The following is a 27,242-nucleotide window of genomic DNA, read 5'->3' on the forward strand; positions in this document are numbered from 1 at the left end:
GTAGAGAAATGGAGACAAAAAAATCAAATGACGCCAGAGAGCATGCGGTCAACGACGTCGCTGATAAAGTCCTTTCGGTTGATCAGATCCACGCCAAACTCCAGCGCAAGCTGATGCCGAACCTTCTTTTTCGTCATCGCAGTCAGGTCCGAAGCAGCCAAAATACGACCAATAGAATCGATTAGCTGCGCATCCGAGGGCAGGCCACTGAAGTGCATCTGCTGCTGGATATCCGCCACAGTCATTGAGGGCACAGCGGGGTACAAGGACATTGGCCGCTGAATCATATCCGGCACGATTCCGCCCATGGCTATTCCAACAGCAGCAACGGCGGCGGCATATTCAGGAGATTCCAGTTGGCCTATGGACGCTCCTGAAATTTGCGCCGAACCCGGCGCTGAGATGGTTGTGTACGGTCTGCCAGCCATACCGGTCGCCATTGACAATCTGTTGTCGAGCGCATAGACAGAAACAGAGCTGTTTCTTGCGCCCATGGCAGCTGCCTCAGGATGCTGGAATGCCGACACGGACTGGTTTATTGTCTGCATATTGTACGGCATAAACATATTTGCCGGGTTGGATATCGCCGTGCCCATCGAGTATCTTTGGCTACTAGGGCCGCCTGCTATTGCGCCGGACGGGGTCACTGGTCTGGATCCCAAGTACTGGTCAGCGGACGGGCCCATCGATCCGATCATCGACAGCGGGTTTTGAAGCCCGTAGACGCTGCTCATCCGCAGATGGTTCATCATGGCCACGGACTGTCTAGTGTACACGGTGACGTTGTCATCGTCGTTGTTAACGGATGTTGCATTGTGATTCATATTGGGCGGCGGGGCATTCAACACACCCGCAGATGCGAGCTCTACCTCATAGTCCATCCAGCAGCGCTGCGGGATAGAGTCGGGGTTGAACGGCTTGTCGTCCTCAACAATGAGCTTGCGTTTGCCGTCGCCAACCACAACACGCGTGTTGCCCCACGAGAAGTCATCCATGTGCCAGAACGAGTAGATTGGCAGGATGAATGACCACAGCGGGAAAGTGAATAAGTAAATAAGCATCCAGCCGACATGCTGCCACTCGCGGCGCATAATAAATATTACAGCCTGCGCGCCATAGATGGCACCGATGAGAATCAAGGAGATGTAGCCGACGTCAGCGAGGCCGGTAATCGAGACGTAAATCAAATACGCAAAGTAGAATATTGTCGTCGGCATCGTAATGGTACCAAAGAGATCGAGGAACACGACAAAGCGCATCGAAAAGAAGCAGAATCCGCACATGTCCTGCAAGAACATCAGCTCAGCCAGATTGTGGATGGTCGAGTTGATCCAGCGGCGGCGCTGCGACATCAATACGGACCATTTCTCGGGTGCAATGGTCTTGCACTTTGCATCGTGGATAAACTTGTACTTGAACTGCGGGAAGTGCTTCATCATCAGCGTGGTCAGGTAGCGATCCTCACCGAGCGACAAAAGGTTTTTCTTGTGCAGCGTGTCGACATGCAGCTCGGAGTACGCCTCGAGTACAGGCTTGGCAATAAGCAGTGGCTTGCCCTCGGCACTGCGCATGCGGTACATGCAGAAGCACCCAGGCAGGCAGGTGACAGAGCCAAAAAGCGACTCAAAGGCCTTAGCCATGTGGTGGGAGATAAAGTACTCGTATACCTGCATCATTGTTGTCCAGCTCTTGCTCTCGTTGCCCAGCATGGTCTCGCCACAGATTCCCGCAATGCGCTGGTCCGACGAGCAGGCAGCAATCAGGCGTGACAGCGAGTCGGGCATTACCTCTGTGTCGGCGTCAACTTGCAGCAGATATTCAAAGTCGCGCGGGTTGATTCCGATGATATGGCGCATCTGGTGGTAGATCTCGAGCTCCAGTGGCGTCATCGGCAGGTCAAAGTGTACCTTGTTGAAGAACGACATGAGCAGGATCTGCGAGTCGCGCTTGCCGCGATTACCAGAGCGGTTGGACTCGTCGGGCGTGCCAACCTTAACCACAACCATAAAGGGCACGACGTGGCCCTCAAACTCGTACAGGCCAGAGTACACCTTGCCAATGTTGTGCCGGCGTGAGCCCTCGGCAATGGCAAGGTAATCGCGGCCCGGTGGATCGTACTCAGGATCAACGCCCAGAATATCCAGCACAATGCGCGGCGTCGACTTTTCGTTGCCGGAGCCGACAATGTTGCCATCGCAAATGACAAAAATCAGCTTGTGCTTGTCGTCATATTCCAATCCCGCTAGCGAGTCAATAGTCTTGACTAAACTGGCATCGTCCTCAGTGTAGCAGGGCACCTGGCAAACAACAAACTTGTTCGGCGTCAGCGGTCTGTTCTTCGCACCAAACTGCATGGCGGCAAGAAACTTGACCAAAACAATGGTCATCAGCACACAGGCAAATGCAAGCAGCATGTAGTTGGTAAACAGGCAGCGGACGCTCTGGCGGTCGTCGACTCTGCCGACATAAAACAGGTTTTTCATGCAGTTGTAGTTGGCCAGCCGGTCCTGGACGTCCCAGGGAATATCGCTCCACTCCTTGGTGATATCCGTGCTGCCCGAGCCCTTGTCGTCAAAGATATTAACTATATGGTTATTCAGGAACTGCCACTTTTTGTCCGTGTTGCCGGGGTAGTCTATGGTAGCAAAGTAGTCCTCCAGGTTGAACACTTCCTTGTTGATCACGCGCCAGTACTTGCCCTGGTCAACATGCATGCTATTGATCCAGTCGTAATCCCAGACAACATCGCCCTTCTTGAACTTGTTCATTGTCGGGACAACATACTTGCCGTAAAACGACGGATCGCTCATCTCCTTGGAGCTGGACAGCGCGCCGACCTTATGTGTAAACGGAAACGCCTGCAATACGGTGGCGTCAGCCATAGTCAGGTACATGCCGTACTTGGGGTCGTCCTTTTTTGACACCAGGGACGGACACGCCATGCGCACGGACACCGGAAACGACGCATTAATGTCCTGGCCGGCAAACATAAGCATCAACTCCTTGCTTGCTTCAAACGACTTTAGACCGTGTTTCTGATTGACGAACTCAGCGATATCGTAGACGCGACCGCGCATTGCCACATATGCGTCCCTGGGCGACGTGCGTCCAGCCACCTCGTCCATTGTCCAAACATACTCCTTCGGACACAATAGAAGGCCTAGGCCGATGATGACAAAAAGGAGGATGCTCCAGATGAAGAAAATAACAATGCAAATTGCCACTTTCTCCCGCCACGCCATCCGCACATCCGGCCTTTTCATGCGACCGCACCAGTTGAGAAAAGGCGAGGGGATCCACCACGTCACCAGCCATGTGAAAACCACCCAGAGTTGTCTCGTGCGCGTGGTCTCTAAATCCTCGATGGTCTCATGAGAAGGGAGTGGTTTTTCGGAAAATATTATGCCGGTGTTGAAGTTGCCTGTGGTGCTGTTGGATATTTGTTCGGTTGGCGATTTTTGGAGCTGCGCGCTGCCTGCAAGGCTGGTTTCGTTGCTGGGAATGGGGTTGCCTCGGATACCGTAGATGCCGTAGCTTGGGAGTGTTTGCGATGATTCGGCACCGGTAGCGGTGTGTGTGGTGGTGTTGGGTGCGCAAGATATGCGTGCGTTGCTGTAGCTGTTTCTGCTGGCCATAATGTCCCCAGCGTAGGACTGGGAGCCGGTCCACTCTGATTGCTCCATTGTTTTTTATCGTTTTAGGATATTTGCTAAAGAAATAAAGAAAAGACTGAAATATTCTAGGTATTGTTAGTGCAAAATAGTAAACAAGTTTTTTACTGGTTGAATCGGAATCAGATATATATGTAAACAAAAAAGTTACCTGTGAAATATATATACATATATATGCGCGAAGGAGTTACAGCAAAAACAGAAAAAAAACAAGAAACAAAAAAAGAGAAATTAGGTTACAGGTGGGTCCGGTTCCTTTTTGTATAGTTGAAAAGGTTTAAAAATAAAAAAGATTTATCTGTATTGGCACCGTGTAAATGACTTCGAAGAGAAAAAAGACAATAACAAAATAAAATGAAAAATGAAAAAGAATCTTTTTGTTGTCAACAATTTATATTATTTTTCACATTCATTTTCCACAATATTGTTACTATGTTTTTTTCATTTGACAAAGCACGGTTGAAAGTGCAAGGAATTTTTTTAAAAAGAATGATAATTTTTTTTGTAGACGAAGCATTTTGTTGTCCCTATTTTGTTGGAAAAAATGGAGAGTGTGTTACTGTACTATTTCAAACAGTAATCAAATTGATTTTATTAATTTTTCTTGGGGGTTTTGAAAAACGTGGGCATAAAAGGGTATATTTTTACGTTGTTAAAATTTATTTAATTTTATTATATATATTATATTAACAATTATTACTGAGGGAATCTCTCAGGGTCGAGATAAAACAAATGGCCTTTTTTATTAACTCTCACGACAGCTTCAGTCAGCACCAAAGCGTTCATATAATCCATACATTTGTTCCTTGTCATTGCGCCGCCAACATCCCTGACAATCTCATGGGCATACATGCCGTCGCGATTCATATTCAGCTCCTTCAGTACCTGTTCGATCGCACCTTTATGCGGCTGTTCCTTGAACCTTGAAGGCAGCAAATCCGTAATCCTCCGTGTCTGAAACACTGGTTTCCGGCGTTTCACCGCTGGTCCAGTAGAGGAGGTTTTAATAACCACCCGTTTCCTGGGCTTTTCCGCAGAAACAACTGTTGCCTGGTGGCGTTTGCTGGCGGAAAGGGCAGATGTCTCAGCAGCGGCAGATTCCATTACGGCCAATGGTGGCGGCGTCATGGGCCGTTGAGCCAAAGCATGTGTAGCTTCATTGGGTGCTTCGGGAAACTCTAGGCATTCACTGTTAAGGTGAAGGCCCTGGAGGAAGGTGGCAAAGCTTTTGTTGAAGGTCAGTAGGTTGTTGTTGATAGTGTTGAGATGGCTGAGGTTTTTGGATAAAGAGGAGAGGTTGCGCTGCATCTCAAAGAGATTGTCATCGAAGCTTTGGCTGTTCGGATATATGCTGAGCCTGCGCGTAGCCATGATTTAGAAAATTTTTTATAAAGTTGAATTTTTAAAATAAACAAAAGTGAAAAAGAGGGAAGAGAGGGGTCGATTGGGATTTTGTGTGGTGTGTGAGTGGTAAATCAGCGAAGGGAGCGAGTGGAATGGATGATCGTTGTATTTGCTTGATCAGAGGAAAAATAAAAATCAATCGCCGAAAAGGCAGACTTCAAAGCCCCTCTCCCCGCATCCTATCCTATCCTGCCATTCTATTCCTACTCCTCTTCACCCACCTATTTGTATTTTCAACACTCGTTTTTCGTTTTTCGCTTTTCATTTCTTTTAAATATCCGAGTAAATGACCTCGGTTCTGCGCACACTATTGAATTCGTGCTCACCCCAAACCAGGCCTTTTCTCCGCACCTTCAGCCACATCTCCAGAATGCAAGTGGTCCCCGTGCCCTGTCTCTCCGACAACTACGCGTACCTTCTGGTTGACAGCAAGACGCAGCAGGTCACAGCAGTGGACCCCGTCGACGCATCCAAGGTGCTCTCAGCCGTGCTCTCAACCGGATTCCCGCTCACCGGCATTCTCACAACGCATCACCACGCAGACCATTCGGGCGGAAACACCAAGATGCAAAGCGCAGTACCGGGTATTCCCGTTTACGGCGGCGACGAGCGCATTCCGGCGATGACCCACCGGGTGGAGCACGGCGATGAGTTTACGCTTGGGAGTTTCCGCATCAGAGCCATTCGTACTCCGGGTCATACCACAGGCAGCGTGTGTTATTTCGTGGAAGAGGAGGGGGAGGGAGAGGAGGGGAGGGCGGTGTTTAGCGGAGACACGCTGTTTGTTGGTGGTTGTGGGAGGCTGTTTGAGGGGAGTGCGGCGGATATGCACGAGTCGCTGAATGTGCGGCTGGCGGCGTTGCCTAGGGATACTCGCGTGTATGCTGGGCATGAGTATACGAGGGCGAATCTTAGGTTCGCCTTGACCGTGGATCCTGACAACGAAAGGCTGCGGAGGAAGGCTGAGTGGTGCGCCAAGGTGCAGTGCACGATGCCGAGCTCGATTGCTGAAGAGCTTGAGACCAACCCGTTCATGCGCGTCCACAGGCCTGAGCTCCAGAAGGCTGCCGCCGAGGCTGACCCTGTCAGGGTGCTGGCAGCAATCCGCGAGATGAAGGACAACTTTTAAAATACCAGAAAAGGGTTATATTTTAAATAAAAAATATACGGTGAAAAGCAATGTTTTTTACTCTGCTTCGTCCCTGCTTGCAGCAGCCTCTTCGCGCTTAGGGAACATGACAATGTTGAAGCTATCGGCATTAATATTCGTAACATGCACTTCGGCGCCATCCTTGTTCGTATACGTGTCGTAGCGGATTGATCCCTCAACCTGCACCAGGGCGCTCTTCTTAACGTAGTTCATAACGCGCTCGGCATTGTCTCCCGACACCTTGATGCGGTGCCACGAGGTGTGCTCCAGCGTGTTGCCTTCGGCATCCTTATACCTGCGCGAGGTGGCCAGCGAAAACGTCGCCATTTTCTTGCCGTTGCTGAATGTTATTTCTTGTGGATCAGCACCCACGTTGCCCATGAGAATGACCTTGTTAAGGTACGCATCTACAAAAAAATTAAAAATCGTTGTTTATCAGTGGTTGACAAGGTTTTATTTCTTGTTGAATTGGTGGTTTCTTGTTGTTTTATGTGTGCATTACTTACTCAGGCTGCGCGTCTGCAGTTTGGTCGCCAGCAGAGACTACGGACAAGAACAGAAAAAAGGAGTGTTAGAGGTGTTGTTTTGTAGATGGTTTCGTTTGGCTTGGCTTGGCTCGGCTTGGCTTGGGTAAGGTCCCTTGCGCCGCTGTCCGGAATGTTACCTTGGCGTTGTTGGCGGAGCGAGGAAGGATTGCACGGAACATTTCAACAAGGTATAAGGCGAACTAAATGAATATAAATAAATTATAAAACGAAAAAAATTCATATACGAAAGAAAAGGAAAGAAGTTTTTTTTTGATCAAACTTGCATTTCATCATCACCATCACCAGATTTTTTTGTTTATTTTTTCTCATTAATTGTTCCATTAAAATGCATCCCAATTTCAATCCGCCCTCGCGACCACCACGGCCACCGCCTCTGCTATCTATTTTGTCAGACGAGGAGCGGTTTGCGCTGGAAAAGATGGCAACAGCTCAGGTACTCAACCCTTCGGTAGTAGACATGGTTCGCCAGACGCAGCGGGATAACCCAAAGTACCGCTTCCTCTTTGCCGACTCGCCCCTGCACGCAGTGTTCCAGGGAATCGTGCAGAGCAAAATGCAGAGTTCAGGAGCCGTGCCGCATGCTGCCCCGCATATGATGAGGCCCCCTCCGTCGACAATGGTCTGTCCACCGCATGCGATGAGGCCTCCTCCGTCGGCAGTGATCTGCCCACCGCATGTGTTGAGGCCTCCCCTGCCGTTCCAGCCGAGTATTCTCCCGCATGCAATGAGGCCTCCGCGTCCACCAGCACACCTGCTTCCACGGCCGCCGCCGCCGCCGCCGCCGCCGCCACCGCCTGCTCCCCCAGTTTTGGCCACCACAGCCACCGCATCCGATGACCCACCGCCCACTCGGTACCACTCGACCCCCGCCGGGCTAATGGTCCAAGCACTGCAGGACAACAGCCACAATCCAAGCACCACACTCCACGCCAGACACATTGAATCCCTCCACCGCCTCCACCGAAACTCACCCACAGCCTCGCCGGCGCTCAATCTGGCCTTGAGCGAATTTTTGCGCGGAGTAAGGTATATCTACAGGGAGGGGGAGTTTGTCGATAGGGGAAATCCGCTGCTGGTGCAGGGCAGGGATGATGTGGGGATGGACCGCGAGGGCTGGCGAACGGGTGTTTTGGAAAGAATCGTCTGGGGCATTCGTGAGCGCATGCGCCAGCAGAGGTTGGCGGCAGGGTCTGGGGGTGCGTCGAGTGGCGACAGTTCTGATAGCAGCTCCAGCTCCAGCTCCAGCCCCAGCTCCGGCGACTCGGGCTCGGGCTCGGATTCAGACAGCTCTTCCTCTTCCTCTTCCTCCTCCTCCAGCTCTTCTTCTGCTGGCAGCCAGGAGCCCAAGGCCCTGCCCACCCACATCAACCGGGCGCTGGGCAGCAGCAACCTTGGGTTTCAAATGCTGGCCAAACTCGGGTGGCAGCAGGGCCAAGGTCTAGGCGCCACCAGCAACGGCATTCTCGAGCCCATCCGCCCACCCACCCGCTTCAGCTCGGTAAAACCCGCTCGCAACAGTCACCGCCGCAGCAGAAGCACTGCGGCCAGCGGCAGCAGCAGTGGTAGGAAGCAGAAGGCCGTGGCGAGGCCGTCTTTGGGCACTGGCACTGTGGAGTATGTGGCTCCCTTGGAGGAGGAGCTGGCTGCTGAGTTCGAGTCGTATAGGAGGAAAATGAGCTGCGCTTATCGCCGCACCCCCACTGACGCCGCTGCCGCTGGAGCTGGCCTTGGTGCTAAGCGGGAGGCAGGCAGGAAGCGCAGGAAAATCAGTCAGAGCAACAGGCGGAATCCTGGTTGAAGCGGGTCTGTGCTTGTCTCACGTGTGCGTGAGAAGAAAAAAGGGGGACGAGCAAAAGATCTCACGGAGAGAGCATATGACGCCATAGCCCACAAGTCAATTGTCAAGCCGCTTCTTTTTTCTTTTTTTTATCTCATGCTATTTTCTTCTCTTTTCCTTATCACCCCTTCTTGTATTTGTATTCCATCAATTTCCCCCACTCTTCCAACCCTTTCCACCGCATGTCAAAGATGTCTATTGAGAGGGTGGCCTGCGACATAATCCGCGTCCTAGGACTCAACCCAGGCCCAATGACACTGCAGGGCACCAACACGTACATTCTGGGCACAGGCGCACGGCGCATTCTCGTCGACACCGGCGACGGCCAACACCCAGCCTACCACGGGCTTCTCGCCACTGCACTCGGACCCAACAGTCGCATCTCACAGATCCTTCTCACACACTGGCACCATGATCACACCGGGGGACTCGCCACGCTGCCCGAATCCCTACTTACCCTGGACCACACCGTTCACAAGCGCCAACACCCGGATATTGCCGCATTACGGGGATCCAAGAATATTACAGACGGAGAACTGTTTGCCACGGAACACCGCCAATGGCGAGCGGTATTGACGCCTGGACATACCCCGGATCATGTGGCTTTTTTCGACGCTGAAAGTGCCGCCCTGATCACCGGTGACTTGGTGTTGGGCCAGGGAACCACTATTGTCGGTGACCTTGCGCCCTATATGCGCTCGCTGCAGAGAGTCATTGACCTTGAGCCCCGGATACTCCTGCCGGGTCACGGCCCTGTGGTTACTGCCAATGCCGTGAAGCATATCGAGGAGTATGTGAGCCACCGGAGGATGCGCGAAAAACAGATATTGGAGGTGCTCGCGGATACTTCGAATGGGGATGGTAGTGGATGGTGGACAGTTGAGGAGATTACCGCGGTTGTTTACCCGCTTGTTAAGGACCCGAGGGTGTTTAGGGCCGCGTCCAATAATGTTAAACTTCATTTGTATAAGCTGAAGGATGATGGATCCATCACGTGCGAAGATTCTGCGGGAGGGGTCGTGAGGTGGGGGCCATTGCTTGCTAAATACCGAGATTAGTGCATGATATTTGATTGATTACCCGGGATCTGATCAGTATTTTTGTTGTATTTTTACCCTTTTTCAAAGAATTGCAAACTCGTTCAATTTTTTTTTCTCCTGCAAAATTTTTTTTGGTTGGTTGGGCTTGCGTTTTGCTAAATAAACAACAGCAAGATCAAGAGTGAAAAACCACTTTGTTTTTTTGCTTTAGATTTTTGGTATTGTCTTTGGAAGTTGAAACTTAGTACTTTACTTTTTTTTTCTTCTAATTATTATTCCAATTTTTTATAGTTCTTTAAAGGAAGAAAATAAAAAACATCAGGGCTTTGTTTCCTGTTTTTCCACCCTCCCACTCTTATCAACCTCTACTATTTTTTTCTTTATTTCAATTATTTCAATTATTTATTTTTCCGAATCATGAGTCTCATGAATATTGCGCAACCGGTGAATTCCAAGGTCACCGGCGTGTCCTTCACCTTCTACGAGCCAGCCGAAGTGCGTCGGATGTCTGTGAAGCAAGTGGTTAACCCGATTCTTCTGGACTCCCTAGGCAACCCGACTAACGGTGGTCTGTATGATCCAGCCATGGGCCCGTTTACAAAAAACCATCTTTGCGGAACCTGTTCTCTGTCGTACTTTAACTGCCCCGGTCATTTCGGCCATATCGAACTGCCCACTCCTGTGGTTAACCCGATGATGTTCGATTCGCTGTATAAGTTCCTCCAGGGTTGTTGTCCTTATTGCCACAAATTCGCCTTTAACCGAGTGACCGTAAGTTATCATTATAAAAAACATCAATATTTGTATGCTTGATTTCCTCCCCCCCCTTTTTTTGCAGAAACATTAGCCAGTGAATTTTTGCGATTTTTCTGATCTAATTTTCGCAAGGATTTTTCCCCCATCCCCAAATTTATTATTATTATTTAGGCTGCCCGGTTTATCGCAAAGCTCAGGCTGCTCGAATACGGCCTGGTCAAGGAGGCCACCGATCTGGATGATCTGCTCCCCCGCACAATAAAGTCAGGCAATGATGACGACGACAACATCGATGATATTATCCTCGACGAGTCCGACAGTGAGGACACCCCGGAGGCAAAGAAAAAGTCCAAGAAGGAAATCAAAGAGTCCAGCGACGAATACGTCGCACGCATCAACCAGTTTGTCCACGAAAAGCTGACCACGACCAAGCGCGCCACCTACAAGGTCACCATGGTCAACCATGTGCGTCGCCAGCTGATCAAGGAGCTGGTTACCCGCAGTCGCTTCCAGACGTGCCAGAACTGCCGCGGCCCGATCCCGAAGCTGCGCCGTGATGGATATCTGAAGGTGTTCCGTGAGCCGCTGACCCGCAAGCAACAGGCGGATCAGGTACGTAAGGGCTTCGAGTACACGGATGTCCTGAATATGGATGTTGCTGCGCTGATGATGAAGACCAAGGAGCTGCAGCTACAGCAGAATAATAAGAACCAGCACCAAGACGATGATGCCTCTGACGAGGAAGAAGATGAGGAGGAAGAAGACGAGGAAGGTGACTCCGCGTACGATGCCGTAGATGCGCAGCCGGCCAAGTCCGGGCCAACTATCCAGAAGGGCTCCGTCTTCATGACATCGATCCACCTGCGCAACCACCTGCGGCTGTTGTTCATTAACGAGCCGGAGCTCGCCCAGCTGCTGTTCCAGCAGCGCGACCCAAAGGTGGCTAGCGCCGTCAGCGTGCTCAGCGAAAACATGACGCCGGATTACACCCTGACGCTACCCAGCCAGGTGCGCAGCCCAACTGATCTCGCCGATATGTTCTTCATCGAGGCGCTCCCTGTGGCACCGACCAAGTTCCGCCCAGCATCGGTGATGAATGATGAGGTTATGGAGAACCCGCAGAACGTTTACCTTGGCCAGATCCTCAAGACCTGTGTCTACCTGCGCAACCTCGTCAGCAGCAATGATTCTGCCAAGGAGCTTGCGCAGGCTGCTGAGCAGAGCTCCGGCACGGACTTTGAGCGCGTCGTTAACACCTGGGTGCAGCTGCAGCAGGCCGTCAACAACGTTATGGACAGCTCCAAGAACCCGACCCTGGGCAAGAACGGCAAGGCGCCTGACCCAGGTATCCGCCAGATCTTGGAGAAGAAGGAAGGCCTGTTCCGCCAGAACATGATGGGCAAGCGCGTCAACTACGCCGCACGCTCGGTTATCTCGCCCGACCCTAACCTCGAGTCCGACGAGGTCGGCGTCCCGCCGGTGTTTGCCAAGACCCTGACGTACCCGGAGCCTGTCACGCCACACAATGTCAAGGAGATGCGGCAGCTGGTCATCAACGGGCCCGAGACCTGGCCCGGCGCCGTGTCCGTGCAGCACGAGGACGGCTCGCTTGTCTACCTGGCTCAGCTTGGCCACGAGTCGCGCGTCGCCCTGGCCAACCAGCTGCTGACCCCGCAGGAGAAGCCCGCCGGCAGCGCCCTCGGCAATGTGTTCACTAGCCGCGCCACCGGCGTCAACAAGAAGGTTCTCCGCCACCTGCGCAACGGTGACATGGTCGTTATGAACCGCCAGCCCACCCTGCATCGCGCCTCAATGGCTGGTATGCGTGCCCACGTGCTCCCCGGCGAACGCACCCTGCGCTTCCACTACCTTAACTGCAACCAGTTCAACAGTGACTTTGACGGCGACGAGATGAACATGCATTTCCCGCAAAGCGAGGCTGCACGCTCCGAGCTGCGCAACATTATGGGCGCCGACATGACGTACCTCAACCCGACTGACGGCGAGCCTCTGCGCGGTCTCATTCAGGACTCCGTCGACGGCGGCGTTATCTTGACCCACCGCGATACTATGCTGACGCGCGCAGAGTACCAGGAGCTCATCTACTGGGCGCTGCGCCCCGAGACCCAGCCGCAGCTGCCCGACGGTAAGGTGCAGCTACTGCCCCCGGCCATCTTCAAGCCCAAGCCCATGTGGACCGGCAAGCAGGTCATCTCGACTCTGCTGCTTAACCTCACTTACGGCTACGCGCCGCTGAACCTGGTGTCCAAGGACAAGATTGGCAAAAAGTACCTGACCAGCGTTGCTGAGGAGGAGGAGCGCGTGCTGATCCTTGACGGCGAGCTGCTCGTCGGTATCCTCGACAAGTCGCAGTTCGGTGCCTCCGCCTACGGCCTCGTGCATTCCGTCTACGAGCTCTACTCTGCCACGCACGCTGGCCGCCTGCTGTCCACACTCGGCCGCCTGTTCCTCCGCTACCTGCAGGAGATCGGTTTCAGTTGCCGCATGGAAGATTTGCTTTTCGTCAAGAAGGGCGATGACGTGCGCAAGGAGATCATTAAGGGTCAAAAGGTCGGCGGTATCGATGCGGCGCTGGACTTTGTCGGGCTCAAGGACTACAAGGCTGCGCAAGTCGAGTCGGACAAGAAGGTTCGCCGCGAGTTCCACAACCGCATGGAGGAGGTTCTGCGCAACGACAATAAGCTGGCGCAGCTTGATGGCGCCATTATGGGCAAAATGAGCAAGCTCACCAGCGACGTTATCTCAGCGTGCCTCCCCGAGCACCTGCATCTGCCGTTCCCGCACAACAACATGGTTGTTATGACGGTGTCCGGAGCTAAGGGATCCAACGTCAATCTGTCGCAGATCACCTGCTGCCTCGGTCAGCAGTCACTCGAGGGCCGCCGTGTGCCACTGATGGTCAGCGGTAAGAGTTTGCCGTCGTTCGCGCCCTACGACAACGCGGGTCGTGCCGGAGGCTACGTTGCCAGTCGATTCTTGACGGGCCTGAAGCCGCAGGAGTTCTACTTCCATTGCATGGCTGGTCGCGAGGGCCTTATTGACACGGCCGTCAAGACGTCGCGCTCCGGGTACCTCCAGCGCTGCCTCATTAAGCATCTGGAGGGCATCCAGGTACACTACGACTACACTGTGCGCGACTCTGACGGCTCCGTCATCCAGTTCCAGTACGGTGAGGACGCCCTGGATGTGCTCAAGTGCCAGCACCTGACACAGTTCGACTTTGCCGCGACAAACTACCGCGCACTCCGCGATAAGTTTAACCCGGCGAGCGCCGCTGCCGTGCTCGACGACGAGCTCGCGCGCAAGTACGCCAAGAAGCTGATTGGCAAGCCTGGGCAGTACGACGCGTCCAAGATTTTCGACGAACCAATTTCTTCGCGCTTCAACCCCAGTCGCTATCTCGGTGCGGTTTCTGAAAAGTTCTACGTTGAGCTCGAGAGGTACCTGCAGAACAACCCGAATAATCTGTTGCACGAGAAGAAGAATTCAGGCAAATCCACAGGCAAGTCCTTGGCTGCTAAAAAGTCTCTCTATGGCCTTCCGAACAAGATGCTCGCTTCGGTTAGTGACACTGCTGCGCTGATGGCTGCTGTGAGTCCGGATTGTTCGCCGCGCAATTTCCGCATGCTGCAGTATCTCAACTACCATCATTCGTTGATTGAGCCTGGAGAGAGTGTCGGTTTGATTGCCGCCCAGGGTATTGGTGAGCCCTCGACACAGATGACCCTGAATACCTTCCATTTGGCTGGATTCGGTGCCAAGAACGTCACCCTGGGTATCCCGCGTCTGCGTGAAATCGTCATGGTAGCCTCGGACAATATCTCGGCACCCTCCATGGAGATCCCCCTGGTGGACGGCGTCACCAAGGAGCACGCCGAGGTTATCTCCAGCGCCCTCACGCGGCTCACCCTCAGTGACCTCACAGACTACGTTGAGGTCAAGGAGAGACTCACCGCCAAGCGGAACTCCCAGGACCACAAGCGCTATCGCCAGTTCACCGTACGCCTGCAGCTGTTCCCTTCGAGCGAGTACGAGGAGCTGTATGATGTGAATCAGGATGATATCGAGATTGCTATTGAGTCGCAGTTTACGAATAGGCTCGAAGCCCTGGTCGCCAAGGACTTGAAGCGCACCTATCGCTCGGTCATGTCCGAGGATATTGTCGAGCAGAGCGGGTCTTCGAAGTCCAAGCGTGCGACCGCTGCTGCTCATGATGATGACGAGGAGGAGGTCGAGAAGAGCGACGATCGTATGGATGAGTCCGATATTGATTCGGACGCGGACGGGGAGGAGGATGCTGATGATGCGCGGGCAGCGCGCCGTGCTGGAAACAAGTCCTACGATGAGCCCGATGAGGAGGACCGCGAGATGCTCGATGGCCTTGATGCCGAGCTCGAGGAGCTCGACACTCAGGCGACCAAGCAGACGGCAACGTCGCGCAGCAAATCCACCACCGCTGACGACTCCTCTTCAGGATCTGATAGCGAGATGGACGTTGATGACGAGGAAGTGGAGGACAGCGAGGATGAGAAGCGCCTCAAGGCCATTGCTGCGTCGCAGCGCCGCAAGCGCATGATCAAGAAGTACCCACATGTTGTTGGCTACGAGTTTGATGATGGTGAGTCGCCGTTCATTGAGATTGAAATGCAGTTCTCTGCGACTACGCCGAAATTCCTCATGCTCAATTTGGCCGAGGAGGCTGTGCGCAAGACGATTGTGCGCGAAATTCCCGGTATCTCCTACTGCTACTACAACAAGCCAGAGGCCACGAACGACAAATCAGTGTCTATCGGTACGCAGGGTAACAATATCCAGGGTATCTGGGAAGCATCCCTCCTGCCGCTTGACCACATTGCCAACACCGAGGAGGCCACGGGCCTGGACGAGTGGATCGATATTAACAATATGTACACCAATGATATTGCCGCGATCCTGCGCTCCTACGGTGTCGAGGCTGCGCGTAAGGCTATTGTGCGCGAGATCAACAATGTCTTTGGGACGTATACGATTGAGATTAACGACAGGCATCTGGGCTTGGTCGCCGATTACATGACCTTTGAGGGTGGCTTCAAACCGTTTAACCGCATTGGTCTGTCCTCTAGCCCAGCACCATTTGCCAAGATGAGCTTTGAATCCACGTGCACCTTCTTGCAGGAAGCCATGCTTTATGGCGATTTTGATGACCTGAGTAACCCGTCATCGAGGATTGTTCTCGGCCAGCCCGTGCTTTCGGGAACTGGCGCATTCGACGTTTTGGTTGATCTGGCGGTGCCCACAGCAGCTTAAAAAAATTATCTTTTTTTTAGCAATTTTCTTTTTTATCTTTTGTTCAATTTTACTTTTCTTTTTTCTTTTTCTTAACCAAAAAAAATTGTTTTTTTGTTCCTTTATTCTCTTCTATTATTTGCTTATAATAATGATTAGCTCTATGCGTATATTGTCCAGGTCGTCCAGGTCGTCCAGGTCGTCAGCTCTGGTATCAAAGTGTCTCCAACAACAGCAGAGACACCGCCTTGTTAGCGGCAAATTCGAGCCAATGCGTTTCTACCAGACCTCCGAATCGCCCTCACAATGGACAACCAAGCTGGTCTACGAAGGATCACTGACCAAGGCGGCCAAAGTAATGAAACTCGCCTCCGTCGCATCCCTAGTTGGTGCCTCCGCCGCAGTTCCTCTTTTCTTCTCCGGCGACAGCGACGTGCCCTCCAGCGCCCGCACCATCCTGGCACTCACCACCATTGGCATGACAGCATCATCCACAGCTATTGTGACTTGGGCGCTCAAACCGTATATTACCTCTCTCTATACGCTCAACCAAAATGGCGCAGAGGAAGTGGTGGATGGTGGTCCGGTGATTGTGGAGACTATGACTTTTTTGGCTCAGCCTAGAACTAGACTCGTATTCCCAGAACAGTTGAGACCGGCGACTCTGCCGATGACTTCATGGGTTGTTGTTGATGCGGATGAGCGGATGAAGAGCATTGCGCAAGGAATTTTGGCCCAGATTAATGCAGGAAGGAAAAGGGATCTGGTCAAGTTGGCTGGCGAAGGCGATCTGTTCTACGCTCATACTCAGGGACCCGTATCCGCTGAAATGCAAAAGATCATTGCGTCCGCACCGTGCCAAGAATAAAATAACAAAACAAAACAAAACCAACAAAATTTATATATATATATATATATATATTCTCATTTTCACAGCGTAAACGATAAAATAAAATGAAAAGTGTTTTGGAGGGGGAAGGAATTGATTGAAATTGAAAAAGGAAATCATCTAAAGCATCTGATCGACCACCAGGCTGGTAAGCTCAGCGAGCTCGCGCCACTGGTTCATGCCGCCATCAAACAAAATGACGCGGCCCAGTCCACTAAACCCAATTCGGGTCAGGTACTCTCTGTGAGCAGCCACCATGGACCTGTCGAACGACGCCGCGTCGCCGTTGCCCAGGGATGGCGTCGACGACTGCTTGCTCATCATGCTCACAGCATCCTGCGACCTTGTACTGTTGAACAAATTGGGCTTCTCCGACGAGTCCTCGCGAATGCGTGCCGGCGGCGCATTGGATACGCGGTGGCTGGCAACGCTCGTGGATATCGGGGCCGCAGCAGCCGCAGCGGGGGTGCTGCCCGGCGGCACGTACCCGGCAGCATACCCGGTTCCCACGCCCGAGGAATTCATCGACCTTTGCGTGGTCGCGGCAATGGCCTCAACGGTCAGTGAGTTAGCAATGTCCTGCAGATTACCCGTGCCGCCATTCTGCTGCTGGATGAGCGACTGCTGCTGGATGAACAGGTCTGGGTCAAAGTGCGGCCGGGTAATTGCCAGGCGCACCATGACTTCGTGCAGCTTGTGCGTCAGCTTAATGTTGTGGCTGACGTGTAACATGTTGGACATGGTTGGCGCTAGGGACTCAACCACCAGCAGGCTCATTGTCGGGTCGGCCCAGTTCATGTTGGACGCCAACATCATGTACAGGATCATGGTCTCCTGGTCCGACCGTGTCTTCTGCAGCATCGCTGCGAGGATCGAAGGGTACAGGATATAGTCGGTCTGGCAGTTGCGCCCAATATCCGTCTTGTGGATCTGGTCCAGGAGCTGGATATACCCGCCGTTCTCAATCTTATGCTTGGCCTCAGACCCGATGGACAGGCCGGAGGTGGTGAACACATGGACAAACTCCTTGCGCACGCCGGCAGTCGGCAGAATCAGAATGAGGTACGCCAGAATGAGGTCGAGCTTGCGCTCCGGGCTGGCCGAGTCTGCCTGCTGCCACTTGCGGCAGTTGGCCACAATGCCGATGATTTGCAGGAGCACCTCGTAGGCCTCGTCCTTGGTGCTCATGTCCTCCATGCCGCGCAAAAGCAGCAGCGCCAGCGAGGCGCTGAAGGAGTAGCGGAAGCTGATCCCCACGGCTTCATCCATCTGGTCGGCGGCCTTCTCGACGGCAACGCGCGCGGACATGAGGAAGTCCTGGAATCCATCGCCGTTCTCAGGCAGGAACGCGCCGCAGGCATCCAGCGTGCGGATAACCTTGGAAATAAGGCTCAGACCAACTTTGTACAGCGGCAAGTGACCGACCTGCATAACAGCAATGCCGACCCAGAACAGCGAGGCCAGATACGAAGAGTCCGGCGGCAGGTTGCCCGCCATGCTGACCAGGCAGAGCAGCACCGAGATGGGCAGCGACTCGTCAGTCTCACCAAACGACGCCAGCGCGCCGCGCAAGGTCGCTAATGTCTGGTATAGGAGATCGTCGTCGACCTCGTCGTAGGCCGCCAGCTTGCCCAGAAGCACAAAGGCGCGCGGCTGGATCGCCGGGTTGAACACAAAGGTCGATGCCGTAACCAGAGTCGTCCACCGCGCGCGCCAGCTGTTGCCGCGCCCATTAGCGAATGCACTATTATCCATGATGCGCAAGAAGATCTGCGCAACACGCTCGACTCCGGCCAGGGACTCGCGCGGCGACTCGAGCGAGTGCGTCGAGTGGCTGAGCTCGTCCTTGAACTCCATCAGCGCCTCTGGGTTGAGCGTCGACGCAGCGCCACCGCGCGTGTACGACGCTGCAATGAAGGTCACCGCGCTGGTTGACTTGGCGCGCAGCCCAAAGTTGAACTTTGAGCGCGACTGCGTCAGCTCCGAAAGCTGCTGCGCCAGCTGTGCGTAGGAGGAGAGCACTTGCCCGGTGTTACCCGCGTCGGTGTTGACCGCGACTGATGGTACGGCCTCGCTGAGCTGGCGCACGGGATTGCCCGCAAAGCTGTTGGCTCCTGTGATGCTCGACGAGAAGGTTTGGTCGATGATCATGCCGTTGCACTGCGTCATCTCCAAGCTGTGCACAACGTGCATGACAATGCCGTGCAACGTGGCCTGGATCATACCGGGGCCCGACTTAAGCAGCATGCAGGCGATAAAGGCCACGTCGGGCAGATACTCGTCGGCCAGGTTGCAGTTCGAGAAACTCATAGTCATCAGCAGTCTTATGTACACAGCAATCTCGGGCCACAGCTGGTGCGACGAGATGTGGGATACGCTCATCGAGCACGTCTGCGCGACGAGCTTGCGCAGACGTGGCACAAGCTTGTTATACCGCGGGTTCACACCCGCAACAGTCGCAAGTATGTCAGCAATTAGCTCAGTCTCGACCGTCAGAGCGCCATACTCGAGCGAAACCGTGACCAGCATATCGAGGATAATGTCGGTCAGCTCCTCGACCCTCGCAACGAATGACCACACGTGCTCCTTGAAGTGCATGTACATCGACGGCTCCTTGAGGTGCAGGCGGATGAGACTGCGAATAATGTCCTGCGTGCGGCTCAGAGCGTCTGGGTGCGATGGCGTATCGTGCGTAAACTGGCCCAGGCATAGCAACCACTGCTGCATGTAGTGCAGAATCCACGGCTTCATGTTCTGCGCACACTTAGTGAACGCCAACAGGGCCTCGGACACCAACTCCAACGTCATATCAGGTGCGTTGGCACTCAAGCGCGTGCAAATGCGGTGGATGAACTGCAGCGGGTTGGGAGGCAGGCACAGGTCGCTTGCAAAGGCCAGCTCATGACCGACATCTAAATTGAACGTCGCCACGACCGAAATCAGCATGCGGTAGGCCGAAATGCGCAGCGTCGAGTTCTCCGAGCCGCAGTTGAGCAGCGCCACGTTGAGCAGCGTTCCCGGAACATCGGAAGGCCGGATGGCGCGCTCCTGCACTGTCGGCACGTTGGTGTGGCTAGTGTACCGCGTCCGCGCGCTGCGGATAGCCTTGAACAGCAGCTCAGACTTGGGGCTTGCGAAGAAGATCGGTGCGTTGCCGCCCTCGAAGCGGATGGAGACGATCTGCTCATCAGGCTTGCTGCCCTTGGCTCCGCTAGTGCGCTCGCTCTCGGAACTGCGGCTGGCCGTGCGCTGCAACTGCAACCGGCCCTTGGTCACTTCTTCGCTGCCGTCAGTGTTGACAAGGAAGTCCGAGTTGGGTAGCAGGTGCACGTCAGAAATCTCGGTGATGTGGTACACGTCATTGAAGTACGTGCTCAGTCCAAACACCTCCTGACGACGCAGCGCAGTGATCTGGATCGCCTCGGGCGTCACCTTGACCATGCACGGCAGCGGCGGCTGCGAGCGCGACACGCGCGACACGGGCGAGATGTTGATACCGCTGTCGCTGTCCAGCGACACGGTGCCCGGGGGCAGGTCCGCCTGTGGGCTGGCTAGGAACTCGTGCAAGTCGCTCAGGCTGTGCGGGAACACCGAGCGCTTACCCAGACGGGGTGGAAGTGTCAGATTCCCTTGCTTAATATACTTGCGGAAATACGAGTTGACGTTGTACCAGTAGATGGACATCACGTTGCCGATGATCGACTCGGGCACGATGCGCTTCAGCTGCCGCAGCCACTGCACTGCGACCTCGTTGGCCGGGCCAAACTGCGTCAGATCAAAGAACAGCTCAAAGCCCTTGGTCGCCAGCGGCTCCAGCAGCCGCAGCGTGTGCAACATAACGGCGTCCATGTCCAAGTACTGCATTTGCATACGCCGCGCGATGATATAGATGACAGGGCGTTTCTCGCGAGACACACCGCCAATATAAATGATCGCTTTCTTGGCGATGGTGTCGGTGCTGCGCCCAGAGTCGCGACGAAGGATTTCCAAGAACATGTCATCTCCGCCAGAAATGTTGGTGGCCCCCGCCTCGACGGCTGCCGTCATCTTGGACTGCACAGGCTCGACAGGAGCGGCTAGCGGGCCGAGCTGGCGCATCACATATGATACCTGCGTGAACAGGTTCTCCGTCGCAGTGACCTCTCCAGTCAGCGTGCCCGTATCCGTGGTGGCGGACTTGCCGTGGCCAGCTGATCCAGACACGCCCTCGTTCTTTGCCAAATTCGGGCCAGAGCCAGACACCAATACTGCCCCTCCGATCGCTGTGACGCGTGCGTGCGTGCTCTTGCGCTTGTCAGTGCTGGTCTTGGGCGGCACATGCATCCTGACCATGGGCTCGCGCGACAGGTACGCCTCGAGACGGTCCAGATGATCAAAGATAAAGCGCTGCACCACGACAAGGTCCTTGGCGCCGACACCCACATAGTCTCCATTGTGGATAGCGTCTGTGTCGGGCTCCGAGGTCACGTACTCAGTGCTGGGGCGGCCCGCAGCAATGCTGATGCCACCGGAGCTCGAGGCAATGCTCTTGGCTGTGCCATCGTAAATCGACTCTGTGTCGTCGGTGAGCTCGGAGATCTCGGACAAAAAGTTCATCGTGCGCGTGCGGTTCTCCGAAATGAACTTGTTCAGCGGTACCATGTACGTCTCCTTGTTTCCAAACTGAATGTCGTTGGCCAGGTTGTGAGTGATCTTCGTGCACAGCAGCAGACCGCGGCGAATCTCGGGGTTGGAGATCTGTGAGCAGATGCCGTGCGAGTCGGGCGCAACAATAGCTGGGCACAGGAAGCGCAAAAAGATGAAGCCGCCGACAGCGTTGTAACCGGCATCAGGGAACCGCGTGATGACAATGCGGTAAATCAGGTTGCAGATCCAGCGCAGGGTCACCGGCAGATTATGCACTGAACCTACGATCGCGTCAATGACCAGCGAGCACAGGCGCTCGACGTTCTTCAGATTACGGTCACGGTCTGCCGACTCTGTCATCTTGTTCGGGTTAAGTTCAAATGTCAGCGTGCCCGGCGGCTGCGCGAGCAGCTTGCGGATCGCCGGCACCAGTGTAGACTTGAGGTACCCGTCGCCATGTACCTTGGCGTAGTACGACAGCAGGCGCGTGGCCAAGCAGTTGCGGCGGAACAGCTCGGCTGCCGAGTCAGTGCGCTCCAGCTCGACCGTGACAATGCGCTCGAACAATATTTTGGTCTGGTGGCGCGACTCGAAAATATTGATGAGCGAGGCACCCAGCTCGTCGACATCCTGCACCTGGCACACCTCGTTGATGCCCAGCAGCAGTTTGAGCCCTGGATCGACCAGGGCCTCGACCAGGCGCGCCTTCCAGTGGTCAGCCGTGTCGCCGCCAAGACTGTCAATGTCAATGCCCTGGTTGAGGATCGTCGTGAACATATCTGTGAACAGCGCGCGCAGCTTGGTGTCCTCGTGGTAGATGATAGACAGCGAGTACTGCAGACCGATCTCCAGGTTGGCCGCCAGCATGTTGGTCAGGGACTTGATCGCGATGTTGAGAAGGAGCTCGGCGTTCTGCGATAGCTCGCGGTTGAACCGGTTGGGGCCAAGCTGAGACGCGTTGTTCACGCTGGACCCGGCGCCAAGCGGGACCGTATTAGTACTGTAGATGTTGCGCGCGATGTCGCGACCGACACCCACGTCTGAGGTCGAGGCAACGAAGCTCTCACTGCGGTTGGTGCGGCCACGAGAGTTTGCCGAGTTGTTGACCGTAGAGTTCAGGACGGCTGTTGCGGCGGACTGCGTCGCGTGCACGGTGGTCATTGTGCTGAACTCTTGGATTTCAATCATACGGCATTGGCTCATGAAGCGCACGAAGAAGTCAAAGTAGCGGCGGTATGCGCGGCTACGCTGGGAGCGCACATCTGTCGGCTGGGCGGCGTTGGTCTGGTTGGGCGCCGACATGGGCTTGACCGGCAGCTTGTCGAGGATCTGGATGAGTACGCGCATGGTCGACGTGGTCAAGTCAATCAGCAGCTTGGACATATGCGGCTCTTCGGTGCGCAGGGTGCGCGGATCCATGGCGCGCAGCTCGGTGACCCAGTTGACAAAGGTTTCAAGCATGTCGTTACGCAGGTTGACCTCCTGAACGATGGCCTGGCGCAGAGGCGATTGCAGGAACAAGTCGACCATGCGCGTAAACCGGATGCGCTCCTGTAGCGCACCGTTGGCCGACTGCATTGCTGCCGCATTGAGGTACTTGCACATGGTCAGGAGCACCGGGCTAAAGTCAATGCTGCTCTTAGAGCTCTGCCCCAGAGAGTCTGTCGCGTCCCGGTCGGTTAGAGACTCGATGATGCAGATGCACTGGCTGACGAACAAGGTGCGGCTCTCGGATACGCTGACCTCGCCGTTCGACTGCATAAAGCGCTTCATGTTCAGCAAGCACCCGTCAAGGAACAACATGTAGATTCCCTGATGCGTCTTGTTGCCAAGGCCCTCCTTGGCAAGCTCGCGCAGCTGGATATCGTCGGATACAATCAGCTTGAGGCACTCGCCAATGAAGTGCTCCAGCAGCGAGTGCAGCTCGGCAGTGTCGCCGCCGCCGAGGCGGTCTACAGCACTCGGACCGCCATCGGCGATGCATGCACCACCGGCAGCCAGCAGGAATCCTGTGCAGTATCTCCACTGCGTGCGCAGCTCGCTGATCGTCAGGTTGGTTGACTTGAAGATCGCCGGCAGCTGCGCGCCAGCGGCAACAAGGCCTGTGGAGCGCGGCGCCGAGGAGAAGTGGTACTCCTCGCGCGAGTTGACTATGGTAACGGTGCCGGCAGCCGAGGCGGGTGACAAGGTGCTGTTCATTGAGGACGTCGTCGTACTGCCCGCGCTCAGGATGCTGGTGCCTGAGTTGCTGCCCGAGCGCGCGATGTTCTTGGTCGCATGGCCAGTCAGCTTCTCGAACACGTTGCGGCGGCGACTGAGGTCCTTCTTTTCCTCCTTTTCAGTACGCACCGGGGTCGGTGCGCTGTTGTTGTTGCTGCTGCCGCTGCTGCCAATTGTGCAGGCTGGGGCCTCGCGCTCGGCAGGGATATCTGGCAGGCGCACGGTCTCCTCACGCATCAAAAGCACCTGGAGCATCTGGCGCCACAGCTTGTACGTTTCCTGCCAGGCTGCCTGGGCGCCGGCGGTCGGGCGCATGTGCTTGCGGATGGTGCGGAACATGGCGCGCATCTGCGCCAAACGACTGAACATACCGGCCTGCTTGATATCGTGGGTGTTCAGTTCCTGGTACAGGCGCTGGTTGCTCAGCGACGTGTCGACGGGGATGCCGGCATCGACCATGAGTTGTTCGCTCTGGGTCTTGAGACGCAGGCACTCCTGGGTGATCAAGGTGATGTCGGTGTCGTCGGCCCACATGTGCATCATGATGACGATCTCAAAGGCCACCTCGAACTGCGGATACTCAGGCATCTCCATCGACGCGCCGATGGCGCCGCTGCTCATCTTGAGCACGTTGTTGGACAGCACCAGCATGTCCAACAGGATCTGGAGCAGCTGGCGGTGCTGCACAATTGAGCTGGTCACGATGCTATGCACGATCGCACGGCAGGTTCCCTGCATGACATGCAGACTGAGAGTCCACACGGCAAATGCAATGTCTGCGCTATGCACCCAGTACTGGACAAAGCTCGTGTCAAACAGTCTGCGGAGTGCCTGGCCTGCAAGGTGCTGGATGGCGATTGACGGCTCCTGGATACTCATCGAGATAACATGAACCATCTTCTCGAGCGACTCGAATAGCTCGTCCTCGTTGTTGCCACCAATGGCAAGGAAAGGCACATCGATGATCATCTCCATGACCACAGCCACTAGGTGGACGCGCTGGGCGATCTCGTTGGGCGGAATGATCGACACCTTTTCGCCAGTGCTCGCGACGTTGAGCGCCATGTCGCAGACCGACTTGGATGCGTTGAATCCGCCGGCTGTGTCGCTGCTGTACCCGGGCACCCGGCGTCCGTACCCTGCGTTGCGCGCCTGCGCTCCAGAGCCAGCCGCCTGCTGCTCTGTGATGGTCTGAATCATGTCGATGTTGCGGCGCAGTGTGTCGTACAAAAACCCGGCTATTACATTTTTTATCTCGGGCGCACCCTCGACTCCCCCTGGCTCATAGTACTGCTGCCTTAAGCTATCCTTGAGTGCGTTTGCAAACACCAGCTGCATGGAGGGCTCAGTGTTCGGGCCACACAAGTGCGCCAAGTACGTGGTGAGCGCAGGCATACCACCAATCGACAGTCCGCAGGCTACTGTGGCCATTAGCAGAAGCTTCGACTCAATGGGCTCTTCGCGGTAAGGCAAAAGACGGTTGCTGCTATCCAGCAGCACCACGTTGATGTCGCTGTCCATGAACTTGGCCAGGCGAAGACCCTCGTTTTCGGGCAGGGCCTTGAGCACGCGGGACACGTGCTGTACCTCCTGCACTGCCAGCAATATGCTCTCGGGCACGTCCTTCAGTGCCAGCATCTGGCGGATTTGGGCGAGGTAGCGGACTTGTCTGGAACAGTTATCCTCGCGCGCCTCGCCGTGCTCAATTGCGTGCTCGGCGGCGTGAACCACGATGTCGGGGCAGAGCATGAGCAGCAGGGCCCTGAGCTGGTGGAAGGCCGGGTGAGCGCCGGTGCGCGAATGTGTCTCAATAACTGTGCGAAGGATCTCCGCCAGCTGCTCGATCCGGTTGGTCTGCGGGCGGTACATGTTGCGGTACATGTCGATGAACGTACCGGAGCAGCGCGAGATAAAGCCCCAGATGGCGCGGCGCAGTACGATGGCCAGCTTGAGCTGCTCGGCGGTCTTGACGCGCACAAACACGTCCGTGAAGGCGTCGATGATCTGCGCCAGGCGCGTGATGTCCATCGTGGCAAACTCGAGGAACTGAATATCGGTGAAATCAGCGACCTCCTCGCTGCGGGAGAGCGCCAAGTACAAGCAGCTCTTAGCGCGCTGCATAGCGACATTCCAGTTGGACGCTGACACGAACATAAAGATGGACCCGGCAGCCTCTTGGATTTCAAATGCCAGGTCGGCAGTGGGCTCGGCAACGCAGGCGCGCACGAACTTTGGAAGCATCGATGTGCCAATGGCGATGTCGCGCAGGAACGAGCACAATGGCACGCTCTGGGACGTATGCGTTCTGCGGAGTGCGAACATGTAGCTCATTTGGCTTCTCACTGTGGTGGCGAGCATGCGCAGGGAGCTCGGGCTGACCCAGTTCCGGAAGTACTCGGAGATGATGGCAAAGGCGCGCTTGGCAAGGGGCTCTTCGAGTGGGCTGGGGTAATAGAGATTAAAATCGTCCAGGTTGTAGCCCTTGCCATTCACCTGGTAGGCACTGGCCTCTGCGGCAGCGGCCGTGGCAGCAGCAGCAGCGCTGGCCTGGTCCTCGACACCCCCATCGTCGGAGCTGGCGCTGCTAGCGGTGCTGCCTACCATGGGGTTGTCCGTGTTGACCCCCAGGCCGGCATAAATCTGATGCCAGTGATAGAACATGCCCAGGGCAATCACACGCATTACGAGCAGCTGAGACTGCTGGAAAAGGCAGCTGCTTCTCTGCTCGCTGCTCGCGGCTGCTCGCGAAATGGTCTCCAGCAGGGTAAAGAGACGCCGCAACAGCGGGGCTAGGCGCATATCGTGCAGCTGAATGATCACGTGGATGTTTTCGTAAAACTCCTTGTCTGACGAAAGCTGTTCGATCGGCCGGCCGCTGTAACATGGCAACTACAACCAAAGCAGAGCAAATGGAATGAAGGGTTTACATTTAGTTGATTATTCCAACAAGTGGGGTGTGATGTTGTTGGCTTTGCTGCTGCTACTGCATATTTGAAATCAAATGCTGGGTATGGGTAGGTTAGGGTTTTGTTTGCAATAGTAAAACTTACCATTTCCTTGAAGCTCAAGATGAGCCTTTCTACCAGGGCAACCTCGTACGGCATATTTTACTCTGCGGGGTTGATTCTGTTTTTTGCTTGCTCGTTAGTGTGTCGGTTTGATGTTAATTTTTTTACCAGCAAAACGAAACTGGGTCCTGAACCGAAAGAAAAAAGTCTGGGGAAATAATAAATAGAGAGGAGAGAAAAAGGGGCGAAAAGGCAAAAGAGACTTTAAAGATATATAATAAAAAGGAGATCAATAGCAAGGAAAAAATATCGTCAGCAACCGCGATAGACAGCTATATGCTTATTATTTTTGTCGGCTGTAAATAATAAAGAGTTTAGTTGCGAAGAAAAAGAAAGAAAAGAAAAAAAGGAAATAGAGTAGGAAAAAAAACGAATGAAATTGTAAATTAGAGAGCAGCAAAGACCAGGAAAACCAAGGAGGGTGTCGCCGACGTACGCATATAAAATAATAAAAAGTGGGGTGTTTTTGTTAAAGAAAATACAGAGAGAAAAAAGAAAAGTTAGTATGTATATAAAGTCGATAGAAACGGGGTTTTACGCGGGCATATTTTCTCTCCAGACCAAGAAGCGAACGTGCGCTATAGTAAGCAGAAAGAGGCGGATATGACAGGCGGGCGGGGGGGTGTGGGAGGCGGTTTTACAAGTTTTTTTTCTTCTTTTTTGCCATACACTTTAACAACAAAAAAAAACCTGCACCGGGATGAGCACGAAGGAAAAATGCAAGCCGATCTTGCGCGACGTACAAAA

General features: G+C 54.5%; 9 protein-coding genes across 9 annotated transcripts; 5 read left to right on the top strand and 4 right to left on the bottom strand.

Moving 5' to 3' along the window:
* Positions 1–5: 5 nt before the first annotated feature.
* BX661DRAFT_224705 (chitin synthase-domain-containing protein) lies at positions 6–5,104 on the bottom strand. Its single transcript, XM_051538914.1, has 2 exons — positions 4,431–5,104; positions 6–3,653 (listed from the first exon to the last, which is right to left on the bottom strand). Exons 1-2 carry the CDS (start codon positions 5,040–5,042, stop codon positions 24–26), a joined length of 4,242 nt encoding a protein of 1,413 aa, XP_051391411.1. The 5' UTR covers positions 5,043–5,104; the 3' UTR covers positions 6–23.
* Positions 5,099–6,239, top strand: BX661DRAFT_182918 (putative hydroxyacylglutathione hydrolase). Its single transcript, XM_051536094.1, has one exon. It carries the CDS (start codon positions 5,362–5,364, stop codon positions 6,202–6,204), a length of 843 nt encoding a protein of 280 aa, XP_051391412.1. The 5' UTR covers positions 5,099–5,361; the 3' UTR covers positions 6,205–6,239.
* BX661DRAFT_182920 (uncharacterized protein) lies at positions 6,240–7,015 on the bottom strand. The gene is made up of 3 exons (XM_051536095.1): positions 6,890–7,015; positions 6,732–6,768; positions 6,240–6,632 (listed from the first exon to the last, which is right to left on the bottom strand). The coding sequence occupies exons 1-3, from the start codon at positions 6,929–6,931 to the stop codon at positions 6,262–6,264; spliced, it is 450 nt and encodes a 149-aa protein (XP_051391413.1). The 5' UTR covers positions 6,932–7,015; the 3' UTR covers positions 6,240–6,261.
* Positions 7,016–7,043: 28 nt separating this feature from the next.
* BX661DRAFT_182923 (uncharacterized protein) lies at positions 7,044–7,540 on the bottom strand. Its single transcript, XM_051536096.1, has one exon. The coding sequence runs from the start codon at positions 7,492–7,494 to the stop codon at positions 7,336–7,338; it is 159 nt and encodes a 52-aa protein (XP_051391414.1). The 5' UTR covers positions 7,495–7,540; the 3' UTR covers positions 7,044–7,335.
* Positions 7,541–7,872: 332 nt separating this feature from the next.
* On the top strand, positions 7,873–8,571 carry BX661DRAFT_171193 (uncharacterized protein; the record flags this gene model as incomplete). Its single annotated transcript, XM_051533681.1, has 1 exon — positions 7,873–8,571. The coding sequence occupies one exon, from the start codon at positions 7,873–7,875 to the stop codon at positions 8,569–8,571; it is 699 nt and encodes a 232-aa protein (XP_051391415.1).
* A 233-nt stretch (positions 8,572–8,804) lies between these two features.
* BX661DRAFT_133594 (beta-lactamase-like protein) lies at positions 8,805–9,605 on the top strand (the record flags this gene model as incomplete). The annotated part of the gene is made up of 1 exon (XM_051532624.1): positions 8,805–9,605. A coding segment is annotated over one exon (801 nt), but the record flags the coding sequence as incomplete, so codon positions are not given.
* A 263-nt stretch (positions 9,606–9,868) lies between these two features.
* BX661DRAFT_24901 (uncharacterized protein) lies at positions 9,869–16,074 on the top strand. Its single transcript, XM_051538996.1, has 2 exons — positions 9,869–10,421; positions 10,578–16,074. The coding sequence occupies exons 1-2, from the start codon at positions 10,068–10,070 to the stop codon at positions 15,711–15,713; spliced, it is 5,490 nt and encodes a 1,829-aa protein (XP_051391417.1). The 5' UTR covers positions 9,869–10,067; the 3' UTR covers positions 15,714–16,074.
* Positions 15,750–16,662, top strand: BX661DRAFT_182925 (uncharacterized protein). Its single transcript, XM_051536097.1, has one exon. The coding sequence runs from the start codon at positions 15,844–15,846 to the stop codon at positions 16,558–16,560; it is 717 nt and encodes a 238-aa protein (XP_051391418.1). The 5' UTR covers positions 15,750–15,843; the 3' UTR covers positions 16,561–16,662.
* BX661DRAFT_182927 (uncharacterized protein) lies at positions 16,656–26,655 on the bottom strand. Its single transcript, XM_051536098.1, has 2 exons — positions 26,478–26,655; positions 16,656–26,316 (listed from the first exon to the last, which is right to left on the bottom strand). The coding sequence occupies exons 1-2, from the start codon at positions 26,529–26,531 to the stop codon at positions 16,702–16,704; spliced, it is 9,669 nt and encodes a 3,222-aa protein (XP_051391419.1). The 5' UTR covers positions 26,532–26,655; the 3' UTR covers positions 16,656–16,701.
* Between the last annotated feature and the right edge of the window lie 587 nt (positions 26,656–27,242).

This window comes from Kickxella alabastrina (genome assembly GCF_025024165.1).
Source record: "Kickxella alabastrina strain RSA 675 chromosome Unknown BX661scaffold_12, whole genome shotgun sequence".
Taxonomy (NCBI): Eukaryota; Fungi; Kickxellomycota; class Kickxellomycetes; order Kickxellales; family Kickxellaceae; genus Kickxella; species Kickxella alabastrina.

Coding starts and splice junctions, on each gene's coding strand:
- BX661DRAFT_182918 (XM_051536094.1), top strand. CDS start 5,362: ATGACCTCGGTTCTGCGCACACTATTGAATTCGTGCTCACCCCAAACC.
- BX661DRAFT_182925 (XM_051536097.1), top strand. CDS start 15,844: ATGATTAGCTCTATGCGTATATTGTCCAGGTCGTCCAGGTCGTCCAGG.
- BX661DRAFT_224705 (XM_051538914.1), bottom strand. CDS start 5,042: ATGGCTACGCGCAGGCTCAGCATATATCCGAACAGCCAAAGCTTCGAT. Junction 3,654..4,430: donor CTTTGGTGCTGACTGAAGCT/GTCGTGAGAGTT, acceptor ACCGGCTCCCAG/TCCTACGCTGGGGACATTAT.
- BX661DRAFT_182923 (XM_051536096.1), bottom strand. CDS start 7,494: ATGCGGGAGAATACTCGGCTGGAACGGCAGGGGAGGCCTCAACACATG.
- BX661DRAFT_182920 (XM_051536095.1), bottom strand. CDS start 6,931: ATGTTCCGTGCAATCCTTCCTCGCTCCGCCAACAACGCCAAG. Junction 6,769..6,889: donor GCTCCGCCAACAACGCCAAG/GTAACATTCCGG, acceptor TCTTGTCCGTAG/TCTCTGCTGGCGACCAAACT. Junction 6,633..6,731: donor ACTGCAGACGCGCAGCCTGA/GTAAGTAATGCA, acceptor ATTTTTTTGTAG/ATGCGTACCTTAACAAGGTC.
- BX661DRAFT_182927 (XM_051536098.1), bottom strand. CDS start 26,531: ATGCCGTACGAGGTTGCCCTGGTAGAAAGGCTCATCTTGAGCTTCAAG. Junction 26,317..26,477: donor TCTTGAGCTTCAAGGAAATG/GTAAGTTTTACT, acceptor CTTTGGTTGTAG/TTGCCATGTTACAGCGGCCG.
- BX661DRAFT_24901 (XM_051538996.1), top strand. CDS start 10,068: ATGAGTCTCATGAATATTGCGCAACCGGTGAATTCCAAGGTCACCGGC. Junction 10,422..10,577: donor TCGCCTTTAACCGAGTGACC/GTAAGTTATCAT, acceptor ATTATTATTTAG/GCTGCCCGGTTTATCGCAAA.